This window comes from Puma concolor, chromosome F2, assembly GCF_028749965.1.
Source record: "Puma concolor isolate L17-30 chromosome F2, mPumCon1.1.hap2, whole genome shotgun sequence".
Lineage (NCBI taxonomy): Eukaryota > Metazoa > Chordata > Mammalia > Carnivora > Felidae > Puma > Puma concolor.
Window position 1 is genome coordinate 34,594,564 of NC_141684.1, and position 12,208 is coordinate 34,606,771.

At 36.5% G+C, this 12,208-nt stretch overlaps 1 protein-coding gene across 2 annotated transcripts in view; it reads right to left on the bottom strand.

Annotated features, from left to right (window-relative positions):
- DCAF13 (DDB1 and CUL4 associated factor 13) overlaps nucleotides 1-12,208 on the bottom strand; it is a 28,382-nt gene that overhangs the window by 12,748 nt on the left and 3,426 nt on the right. Inside the window, exons 3-6 of one of the 2 annotated variants that reach the window (XM_025922516.2) lie at nucleotides 11,794-11,901; nucleotides 7,292-7,381; nucleotides 5,685-5,840; nucleotides 1,595-1,672 (exon numbers count right to left, since the gene is read on the bottom strand). In XM_025922516.2, coding sequence (XP_025778301.1) covers nucleotides 1,595-1,672; nucleotides 5,685-5,840; nucleotides 7,292-7,381; nucleotides 11,794-11,901 — 432 coding nt within the window. The remainder of the gene's footprint in view (nucleotides 1-1,594; nucleotides 1,673-5,684; nucleotides 5,841-7,291; nucleotides 7,382-11,793; nucleotides 11,902-12,208) is intronic. The other variant, XM_086695370.1, reaches the window with a different exon arrangement.

Sequence of the window (12,208 nt, forward strand, 5' to 3'; positions counted from 1 at the left end):
CTGAAACAAACAAATAAATAGAATGCAAATAGGGACCAGATTTGGAAGGCCTTGAAAACCAGGCTATAGTTCTTTTCTTCAACCTAAAGTTATGGAACGCCATTAAAAAACAGAGAATGAAGGGCAGAGGAGGCAGAAACTACTACTTATCACACTAGATTTCATCTTAGCATTCTGCTAAATGTTTAAAATACCATGTCTTATTTTCACCCATGTGCTGGAAAGTAATTATTAATATCATCATTTTACAGGAGAAACAAAGATTAAGTTACCTGCTCAAGGTCTAAAGGTCTCAAAGTTCATGTGAGATGTGCCCACTAGATCATCATGAAGGAGTGAAATGATTAAAGCGGTAATTTGGAAAGATGATCATATTTATGCAGTTGAAACTTTAAGGAATGTACTCTACTTCTAATATTTTGGAATTTATTACATGTTGTGAAAACGGTTTAGGAACAACAAAAATATTAAAAGCATTTCTTTTCCATGTGGATTATCACAATGGCCTCATGGCACATGAATGGTGTCTAGGCCCTTCTGCACCCTCAGATTTGGAGCACCTGAAATCAACTTTATACTTACTTACAATGGCACTCTTCTCTTTACTGACAATACATTTCTCTGTCGATAGTCAGCTTAAGGTTGTATTAGCTTTGATATCTAAGTCCTAGAATGACTGCTGGGAAATCTGCCACCTTGGACAAGATATTATTTATCTAAATAAAACAGCATGTAATTAAACAAATAAAGCTGGTTATGTGTGTCAATTGCAAAATGTTCTGGAACAGAATACTATATGTATCATATGATAATCATGGTGTGTGAAGTAATGGGATGCAACACTTAAAAAGTTTGAACTCAGTGGGGCACCTGAGTGGCTGAATCAGTTAAGCATCCAACTCAGGTCATGATCTCGCAGTTTGTGAGTTCGAGCCCAGAATCAGGCTCTGTGCTGACAGATCAGAGCCTGGAGCCTGCTTTGGATTCTGTGCCTCCCTCTCTCTGCCTCTCCCCCACTCACGCTCTGGCTCTGTCTCTCAAAAATGAATGCACACTAAAAAAAATTTTTTTTTTAAAAAAAAATTTTTTTTTTCAACGTTTTTCATTTATTTTTGGGACAGAGAGAGACAGAGCATGAACGGGGGAGGGGCAGAGAGAGAGGAAGACACAGAATCGGAAGCAGGCTCCAGGCTCTGAGCCATCAGCCCAGAGCCCGATGCGGGGCTCGAACTCACGGACCGCGAGATCGTGACCTGGCTGAAGTCGGACGCTTAACCGACTGCGCCACCCAGGCGCCCCAAAAAAAATTTTTTTAAAAAGAACTTTGAACTCCGTTAAGTCTGAATTAGATACCTAAAACTTCCTGGCATTAAAGAAAATACAAAGATAACTAGGATACAATACCTAGTGAAAATGTAAGGGTCTCTAAAAAGGAACAGGTGCCTGAGAGAATGCCATTATGATCACTTTGGCTTCTAAAAACATATGAAAAAAATTTAATTAAGAAAAAAACATTCGTTCCATATTTTTTGTTACTCACTCCATAGAAGAACACATTAACAATTGTAAAAGCAGAAAAGAAACTGAAACTCACCTTTTTCAGGGGAGTAGCTTGCCTCATGTCATATAGTACTATATTCCTGTCAGAAGCACAACTTCCCAAGAGAAATGTCTGAAAAATAAGTACAAAAAAAGCCAAGCTTGGCAGCAAACCATGTCCATTCAATGAACAAATGATTCAATTACCCTTAATGTTTAAGATACAAATTTATAACATTAAAGTCCATTTTAAGAGAGTACAATGAATCACTCAATCTCAACAACCTTAGTTAAGTATCTTCTTTTTACTTATTTTATTTTTGAGAAAGAGAGAGTGTGAGTTGGGGGAGAGGGGAAGACAGAGAGGGAGACATGGAATCCAAAGCAGGCTCCAGGCTCTGAGCTATCGGTACAGAGCCCAAAGCGGGACTCAAACTCATGAATCATGTGATCATGACCTCAGCCGAAGTTGGTTGCTTAACTGACTTGAGCCACCCAGGCACCCCAAGTCAAGTATTTTCACTGCTAAATGCCCGTGTGTATATTTTACAAGGTAGTGTTGCAGTGTACAGATAAATCTGTGTTCTTTTTACAACTGAACAGATTTTATTTATCCATTCTTCAACTTAGACCTATTTCCTATTTTTCAGTATTATCAATAACACTTCAGATAACATTTTCATAAACGCCAATTCCTCTTTTTATAAGGTTAAAATTTCAGTAGTGGATTACTGAACCAAAAAGTATTGGGGTGCCTGGGTGGCTCAGTCGGTTGAGTGTCCGACTGGCTCAGGTCATGATCTCACAGTTTGTGAGTTTGAGCCCTATGCTGGGCTCTGTGCTGACAGCTCAGAGCTTGGAGCCTGCTTCTGATTCTGTCTCCGTCTTTCTCTGCTCCTCCCCCACTCACACTCTCTCTCTCAAAAATAAATAAACCTTTGAAAAAAAATTAAAAAAAAAAAAGTATGAACAGGGATGCCTGGGTGGCTCAGTTGGTTAAGCATCCGACTCTTGATCCTGGGTCAGGTCATGATATCAAGGTTTCTGAGTCTGAGCCTTGCATCAGGCTCTGTACTGACAGTGTGGAGAATTCCTGGGTTTCTCTCTCTCTTCCTCTCTCACTGCCCCTCCCCCACATGCTTACCTGTTCTCTCTCTCTCAAAAAATAAATAAATATAGGGCACCTGGATGGCTCAGTGGGTTCAATGTCCTACTTTAACTCAGGTCATGATCTTCCGGTTTGGAGTTTGATCCCCACACTGGGCTCTCTGCTGTCAGTGCAGAGCCTGCTTTGGATTCTCTACCCACCCCTCTCTCTCTGCCCCTCCCCTGCTCATTTTCTCTCTCTCTCAAAAATAAAATAAAATATAAATAAATAAATACACCTAAAAATTTTTTTAAACAAAAGCATGAATAATTTTATGGCTTTTGATGTTTAGGACTAATTGTTTTCCAAAGAGCTGTATCAATATACACTGCAGTGTGGAAATATGTCCATTTCACTGCAACTGGAAGCATTAAGTAGTGGCATTTAGAAGTTCATTTCTGTATGGCAATATTTCCTAATTATACAAACTAGTGCTTTTCAGTAAACATTTCTTCATGTTCATTAACTTTGTATAAACTAGGCCTATTCTTTGTCCAATTGTTTCAAGATGTTTCAAACATTTATTTATAAGTCAGTCATAGTAGTATTGAAGGTACTGATATAACTGACCCTTGGCATTATATGAAATCAAGCCCCCCACCTACCAGCAGGGCCTGAGTCCCATCAGGCCTCCTTACTCATGGTTCCTGACATAACTCTTGGCTTCTGCCTATCACTTCCTACTATAAGTGTAGGAGGAACAAGAAGAGTTATTTACTGCACAGTTACATGACCAGCTAACTCCTACTCTGTGTGTGTACACAGCTCAAATAAAACATCATAAAGCTAATGCTACAACCATGAACTCAGTCCTTTCCAAAACCTTCCTTTTTAAATCACTTCCTCAGAGACTTTCCCCTAGTTAGTGACTTTCAACTTTTCTTGGTTTCTCAAGAAACCAAGGTCTGACTAGGTTCCACTTCTAAAAGTTTAGGAGACCTTAATCTGAGCAAAGCAAAAAATTCTACCTAGACTGAAAGTCGACTTTTACACTATAAAATGTAATACTCAGCATAAAATTTTTGGCTTTATCAAAATGCTAGGCTTCAATATTTTAACAGGAAATTAATTATTAATGATTAGAGGAGACAAATATACTCCATTTGTTTACAGCCACATCCCCTTCCCATTAAGTTTAGTATAGGATGAGAGACAAGCATACCATTTGTTTCTACCACTAAGTCAGTTCATAAGGGTAATTTAAAGAAAAAATAAATAAAACCACATGGCTGAACAAATATAGTTGTTATACAGGCAAGTTTGAAAAACATGGTCACTATGTCATCACTAATAACTAATTATGATTTTGGAATTAATCATCAGCTCTTCTGACACAGGTGTTCACCAAAATAGACAAGCAAGATACTGTTTATCCCTCGCAGAAGTAGAAATCAATATCTCTGTTCTGTTTATTTTTTTAATAGTAGTAACATCATCTTAAATTTGGGTAGCATCTTTAAAAAATATTCACATTTTTATCACGTTTTACCCTCATGACAAACCTATAATGTATACTGAAAGATCTAATTAATCTCATTTTAAAAATAAAGAAACAAATATAGAGAAGGAGTGTGACTTGTATAAGGTCAATGCCAAGGTACACCAGCACCAAATACATTTCCAGTTTAGCTCCACACCAAGTAGGACACAAAATGTTCCTACAAATGGCTTGTGTTTGTCGCCACCTGCTTCTGTCTATTGTCACCTTGGCCTGGCTCTGCAAAGCTGACTTGCGCTTCAGGCCATATCTCACTTCTACAACCAAAAGACGATGGAGTGAAAAAGATACAGTACTGATAAATATTCTGGACTAACGATCAGCAAACGTTTTCTGTAAAGGACCAGACAGCAAATACTTTAGACCTCACGGGTCATTCTGCTGTCATAGCAGAAAGGCAGCTACAAGCAATATGTAAACAAAAGGGTATGGCTGTGTTCTAATAAAACTTGATTTATAAAAACAGACAGTGGGCTCACGAACCATAGTTTGCCAACCCCTGCTCTAGACCTGTAGACTCTCTCAGAAGTGTGCAGAAAGGTATATCAGCAGCACCACAAGGCCAAACTCTCATCAAACTACAGCATCTCACGTTCCAATACTTCATACAAACAATTTTATACCCTGCTACTTTGACTTAACCTTTCTTCCACTTTACCAGCTCGGGTGTCTGAGAGTATAAAACTTACATATCAGGTTATTTATTCTTTAATACCATCTAACATACCATCTAACGTGATAATTTCCTACTAACTTCTAAGATTAGCTATACATGAAGCAATTTCCTTTTTTTTCTGTGGGGGAAAAGGCATCTTTACTGAGTCTTCTGGACATTGAGTTTACCTATTGTTACGTATTCAGAAATAGCTCATGGAAAGGTCTGAAGTCCAAAGACTAGATTAATCTAGGCTTTAGGGCAGCCTCCTTTCCTAAATTCAGACCTGAATAACCAATAAGTAGTGGTTAACCTCCAACTCTTTCCTTAGACCTGGAAGGACTTAGGAATCATCATATTAGACTTCTGAGCAAAGAAAAATGAACTATCATCATGCAGGATAGTAATCATTACTATAAATCATTAGTGCCCTCATCACTTACAAGAGAAAACAATGCTAAATGCCTCTTCTGACCTTGAAGAGAATTAATAAATGAACATTTTCCCAAAGGTACAATGATGTAATCTGTGGAACATGAGTTCTGAAGGCATGAGTAAAACTGAAGTTTCACCAGAACTTGGTTACGAGCACATGCACACACCCTCCTGTAACGGAGTATAACACTGGTGTAACAGTGTATAAAGTGGGCAAACACGTCAAGATCTGACCAAAGGTATCAGAACTCTGGTACAATCTGGAGAGCTAACCAAATGCCAGAAGCCCATTAAGATTAAAAAAAAAAAAAAAAAATTCTTATAACACACACTCAAAAGTTTCCTAAACAGAGCTGAAATTATTAAATAAGGAAAGAGTAAGCAGAACATATTTCAAAAAGAAGCATTACCTCAATTGGGTTAAATTTAACACTACTTATACTGTCGAATCCCCAGGTCATTGAACATATAGGACTTGTTCTTTGTTCATCCCAAATGTCTACTTGCTGTCCACATGTGGCAAAAACAGCTTCCTTCCAGTGATGATCAATTCCTGTATATACTGTCTTTAAAAGCAAAGATGTTGTTATAAATGGATCTATCATTAACATTTCAAATCTACATAATATTTTAAATAATACTCTCATTTTTTTTTTTAAGAAAAAGTCCCTATTTACAAAGAAACTTCTTTGAAGCCTTTCCTTAAAGGAGAAAACAGTACCATAAAAGGTGAGGATTCTTATTACACCTTCTGGAAAAAACATTAACAGGGGATGTATTTAAATTTAAATACTTATCACTGAAGTAATCCTTAAATCATCATTGGGTATTTGAAGGACTTTGGAACCAATTAATGAAATGCAAAGGTAAGGTCTAAAACACTTAGTTCCACATTTAACACATGAAGTACTGATTCCCAGGCAGAAAAACAGAAACCAACAACTGGATTAAAATTTAGGGGGAGGAATAAAGCTGGCAAGGGTGGATGCTAATATTGTTAAAATCAATAAAATGTCATAAATTTTGATATCCACTTAAAAGATCTATTCAGGGCCAGATTAAAATGTCTTTGTACTATGTGGTAAAAAAATGTTTGCAAAGCAAATAAGAGGGAAATATTTAGCCAATACTTTAGGCTTTTAAGAACTCTTAGCAGCATCTGCAGGCTTCCAATTGTTATTTATGAAGGCAAGTCTGACAAACTTTTCCATAGTAAGATTTAATCCCCACTACCACAAATATAGAGGTTAAGATGAAATATTTCAAAAATATTTGGAACTCCTGGAGAAAAGACATTTTACAAGAGGGAAACCAATTTTGTTTTAGGAATTACTGATTTGCCAATTATTTGCCAATTATCCCACCTCTATGTGCCTTTAAAAACACTTAATCAGAAAAGCAGAACTTAAATATATACCAACATGATACTGAAATGGCAAACTGATTTTTAAAATGCATATATTTCAAGATTAAATCGAACTTTAGAAGTTTGCTTAGTATCAAAATGTAAACATTATAAAACACAGGTAGGCCATATGATCTGAATTACACTTAAGCTATAACTAAACCATATCGCCTGATTTGCAGAATAATGTTGTAAGAAATATCAATGAGATTTATACGAAAAGCATCATATTATAATACCTCTTCACTGCCTAAGGGGTTCTTTCCAGTAAGACATTCTGAGTTTTGTGTAAGATCTATAATATAAATCAGAGAGAATCTGAAGCATTGTTTTTCGTATAGATTTTCTCCCATGGACTTGCCACAGAAAATGTTTCACTGCATCCTTTAGCTAAACACAGAAACTGAACCCAATACAATGTATACCAAAGAACCATTCAAATTCTTCAGCTGCAAAGGACCTTAAACTGCATTAAATATTGCTTAAAAAAGGTCAATTATTGCAGGCTCAAGTCTCATTTACAGCTTTTTTTTTAATTAAAATTCTGAAATAATTTCAGTAAAAGAGAAGAATTTTAATAAGCAAATATAAGTCAATTTTTTTTTTTTGTACCTTTCCTAATATTGTATGCAACGGTTCCTCCTCTTCTCCATAGCCTGGTCCATCCATTTTCCACTGCTTCACAGTTTTGTCATCACCAACCTAGAAACATTTATTATTAAGATGATAATGGACAACTGTTATAAACTGTAAACATGCTAACATATACATCAAATGATAAACATCTCTATTTTAAAAAATACACATCCCATATACTTCCAGTATTGTATTTACTGATACGTTAATATCCCAAAATGTTATAGTAAAGATTTGTGACAAATACATACAGTACATAAAATTAAAATAAGACAGTGTGAGTAGAGCAAAAGGAGAACACGAACAAAGGTCATAAGTTTGGCAAGAAAAAAAAAAGCATACTGTAAAAAAGATGGCATTTCAAATTAGGAAATGAATTATAACAAAATGGTATTTTGATATCATGTTACTCATTAAAAAGTTTGAACCAATCTGATACGTGACATAAACATAAAATTCCAGGGGTGCCTGGGTGGCTCAGTTGGTTAAGTTTCTGATTCATGGTTTCCGTTCAGGTCATGATCTCACGGTTCATGAGTTCGACCCTGCATCAGGTTCTGTGCTGACAGCACTTGGGATTCTCTCTCTCCCTCTCTCTCTGCCCCTCCCCCGCTTGTTCACGCTCACGAGCGTGCGTGTGCGCTCTCTCTCTCTAAAACCATTTTAAAAAAAGTTTTAAAAAGCCTTAAAGAAACAAAAATAAAATTCCACATAATTTTAAATGTAAAAAATTAAATACAAAATATAAAGATACTAAACAGAAGTCATTTTTTTTAACCTTGGCATGGGTAAAGCACTTCTTTGCATGACATAAGATTCCACAAACCATCAACTCACTGGTTTTCAAGCCATGAAATGCAGACCTCTGAAGGAGCTTGAGAATTTTTCAGGGGTCCACAAGGTCAAAACTATTTTCATGATATTGTAAAGACATCATTTGCCTTTTCACTGAACTGACAGTTACGCAGATGGTGAAAAAGCCATGAGGAGTAGGACATTGGTGTCTTAGCCCAATCACAGCAAGGTAACAATGGTAACTTAGACTTGGGTATGTGGTAGATATATTCAAGATATTAAGTAAAAACTAAGCTGCAAAACAGGATGCACAATATAACTTAACTTGGGATTAAAAGCATAAAATAATCATACGTAGGGTATAAACAATTGTATATATACACCAAACCACTAGTTTTCCCGAAAAGCAGAAATACGGGATATGTTAACTTTCTCATTTTTTACGCTTATGTTATATGCAATCTATATCTACTTCTTAAATAAAAATATTAACAAAAATATGTATTTATGTATGAGAGAGTATATATATATATTTTTTTCAACGTTTATTTATTTTTGGGACAGAGAGAGACAGAGCATGAACGGGGGAGGGGCAGAAAGAGAGGGAGACACAGAATCGGAAACAGGCTCCAGGCTCTGAGCCATCAGCCCAGAGCCTGACGCGGGGCTCGAACTCATGGCCCGCGAGATCGTGACCTGGCTGAAGTCGGACGCTTAACCGACTGCGCCACCCAGGCGCCCCTATGAGAGAGTATAAATTTAGCTCTTTCCTTACAGCAAATTCAAAAGGGAAACCCTTCCTACAAAACAATTCATAGTGCCCATGATATCAGAATAGAAGGGTAATTAGGAGAGAAGTTTGGGTACTAAGGTCAAATAGGAATTTCTTTTGTTGAGGATGCTAACAGAATCCTTAACATCCTTATAATAGAAAAAGTATTTAATAAGGCAGTATCTTATTTAGCAACCTGAATCTGAGCTACTGGCATCAGACCAAAACCTTAATTCTGGAAAGCCAATTCTACCGCGAGCTAGTAAGATGTAATTTAGGCACCGAGGTCTTGGCTAATCTGGCTTGACCTAATGGAATATTAGTATTTATGGAAGACAAGATAAACTGTTATTGAGAATTCCCACTCTAAAAACTGTTTCTTTCAACCAAGCTTCTCACAGCGTCCACAAGCTCAAGTCCGAACTTCCTTGTAATTGATTAAGCTACTCTATACAATCTATTGAGTACAAGTCTTAGCAAATCATCAATCCTGAGAAAGGTTTAATAACATTCTGTAGAAATGAGGAGCCAAACAATATGTGCCTGGCCAGAATATCTTATCTCAAGGCTGAGTAAGGTAAAGAAAGACCTATTGGTGCTACAAATTGGGGTATAGTAGATATTATGAAATTTAGGTAATAAAGATTTACCTTTTGCAACATTATAGATTAAACATTTTTTGAAACACTAAGTGCTGAAATTCTGCCAGCAAGCAGTTTTCACAGGTCTTATCCCTAAGCAAACGTTACTTTAAGATATCTGAAGAAAGGGAGTAAATAATGAATATGAAACATCTTTCACCCTTTACTCATTTTAGGCACTCAAAAAAAAAAAAAAAAAAACACACACACACACAAAAAAAACCCAGCCAATAAATCCTCTGGGATATTAAACTAATCGATATATTCAGAAGAATAACTAACTGGATGCTAGCTGTGGTCAGTTTGCTCCAACTTCCCATGCAATTCCTTCTACAACATATGGTATACTGGGTCATAAAGCTTGTGTAAAGCCCTTTAGTGAAAAGCACCTGAATTTCCTGCGAAGTAGCTTATTTTGGTTTTTGACAGCAAGTAAGTTTCTCCCTACACCAACACCAAAACTTTTAACATTAACACCTATTCTTAACGCTGCTACATAGAACAACAAAAAGTCCACTTCTTCTTTCACACAACACTTTCAAATATTTAAAGCTTTCCCAGAAGTCATCTCTTCCCTTCACTACTCCTTTCCATCTGGCCCTGGCACCCAGCATGCTACTCAAGATTTACAGGGCTGGTTAGTGTGTATGTATACATCAAGTGCCATACATATACATATACACATGTCAGAACTTCTGAAAGCACAGACACCAAATTGCCCACAGTGTGAAAACTGAAAGATTAGAATTACGGGACCTTTAACTTTCTATTTTTTATAGGTTCGTGTTTCTAAAATATTTGTCTTCATCCTCATCATTCTTTGTAGTAGTTCACACAACCAACGACCCTTTCCTCCTGGGACATTAAGCTCATTTCCAGGCTCTTCTAGCTTTCTGGCTACTCCCAGAGTTCTCCCACTTCCTAGAGGCAGGCCTTCCCCAAGGTTATTTCTCTGACATTTCTGTATGTCTGTATTTTCCCTGCCACTTTTCCCTAATAACACCATTCCATGGCCTCAATCATTATTCCTTTTTGATGAGACCAAGTTTAGTTCTGACTTCCCTCCTGAACTCCAGACCTTTATCTAGAAGGGTCTGACAGACCTCTTCACTCAAATAGGCCATTGCAGTCCAGTTCATCCATCATACCACATCCTTCCCATTCCCACTCTCCTCCTCTAAAGTTTCTGACACTCCTGACTTCTCCATTTCTGGAAGGAAGAGCAATCTTCCTAAGCACCCCTCAGTTGTCAAGTCTGTCAAACCTCCAAAATGTTTCTAAACCTAACAACTACTTTCTATGATTTTCCCTCCCCAGCACGGATTCCTTATTGCTTACTCAAATTATTAAGACAGCCTGTAAACTGATCGCTTACTGCTGTCAAATTAATTATCTCAAAGCACAGCTTAGATTCTGTCATTCCTATTATAAAACTTCCAGTGAAATTGAGCAGATATTTGTAGGCCAATGTTTATAGTATCATTATTCATAAAAGCCAAAAGGTGGAGACAACCTAAATGTCCACTGATAGATGGATAAACAAAATGTGGTATATATGTATAATAGAATGTTATTCCATCTTAAAAAAGAAAGAAATTCTGATACCTGCTACAACATGGATGAAGACATTATGGTAAGTGAAATAAGCCAGACACAAAAGGGCAGCTATTATTTAATTCCACTTATGTGAGGTACTTAGAATAGTCATAGAGACAGAAAGTATGATAGTGGTTACCAAAGGCTGGAGGCAGAGGGGAATAAGGAGTTATTGCTTCATAAGTACAGAGTTTCAGTTTTCGGAAGATGAAAAAGTGGTGACGGTTGCTTAATAATGTGAATGTACTTAATGCCACTGAAATGTACACTTAAAAATGATTAGAATATAAACTGTACCTCGTGTGTATCTTAACCACACACACAAATCCTTCAATAATTTACTATCTGACAAAATAGAAATTACTGATTCCCAACCCTGAAAATCTTCCAGAGAAAACCAAACTATATTTCTAGCCTCACCTTACATTAATCCCACTTCTCAATGTTCTATGGAATGTTAGTTAAATAACATGTTAAGTAATCATTTATTAAAAAAATCAAAAACTTTGGAGAAGACTGGAGTGTACATAAAGAAAAGAGGACTTTTCAAAGTTTTAAAATTTATTTTGGGTTGTGAAACTTCAAATGCCTCATGGAATAAAGGAACTCAGAAAACATTAAATCAGTCTTATACGTGTTGAAAAGAGTTAATGACTTAATTGCATTATACTTACAGTAAAGAAAGAAGTCCCACAAAAGCGAGTACATATTCCTCGTACAAAACCCTCATGGGCTTGTATCGTACGGATACATTTTCGTTTAGTCAAGTTCCAAATTCTAACCTATGATAGAGCATACCAGGAAATTTCCGTGAACTATAAACATAAAATGTTCAGGCAGAGGCATACTACATTCCAAGAAAAATAAATTCAACGCTGAAAAAGCTATGACTCACTCCACCAGACTGCTAAAAACAAAATCCTCCAGTTTAAAATACTGCAGTGCATATGGATAAGTATGTCAACAAGCAGAAAATTCAATCTGTTAAGTACTCTTGTTGATTCTAATTTAAAGTGTTTCAAAGCTTTCTCTTCTTGCCAAAGTGGAAATAAGTGTTGAATCATTAATAACATCCTCTGTGAGAAAAAA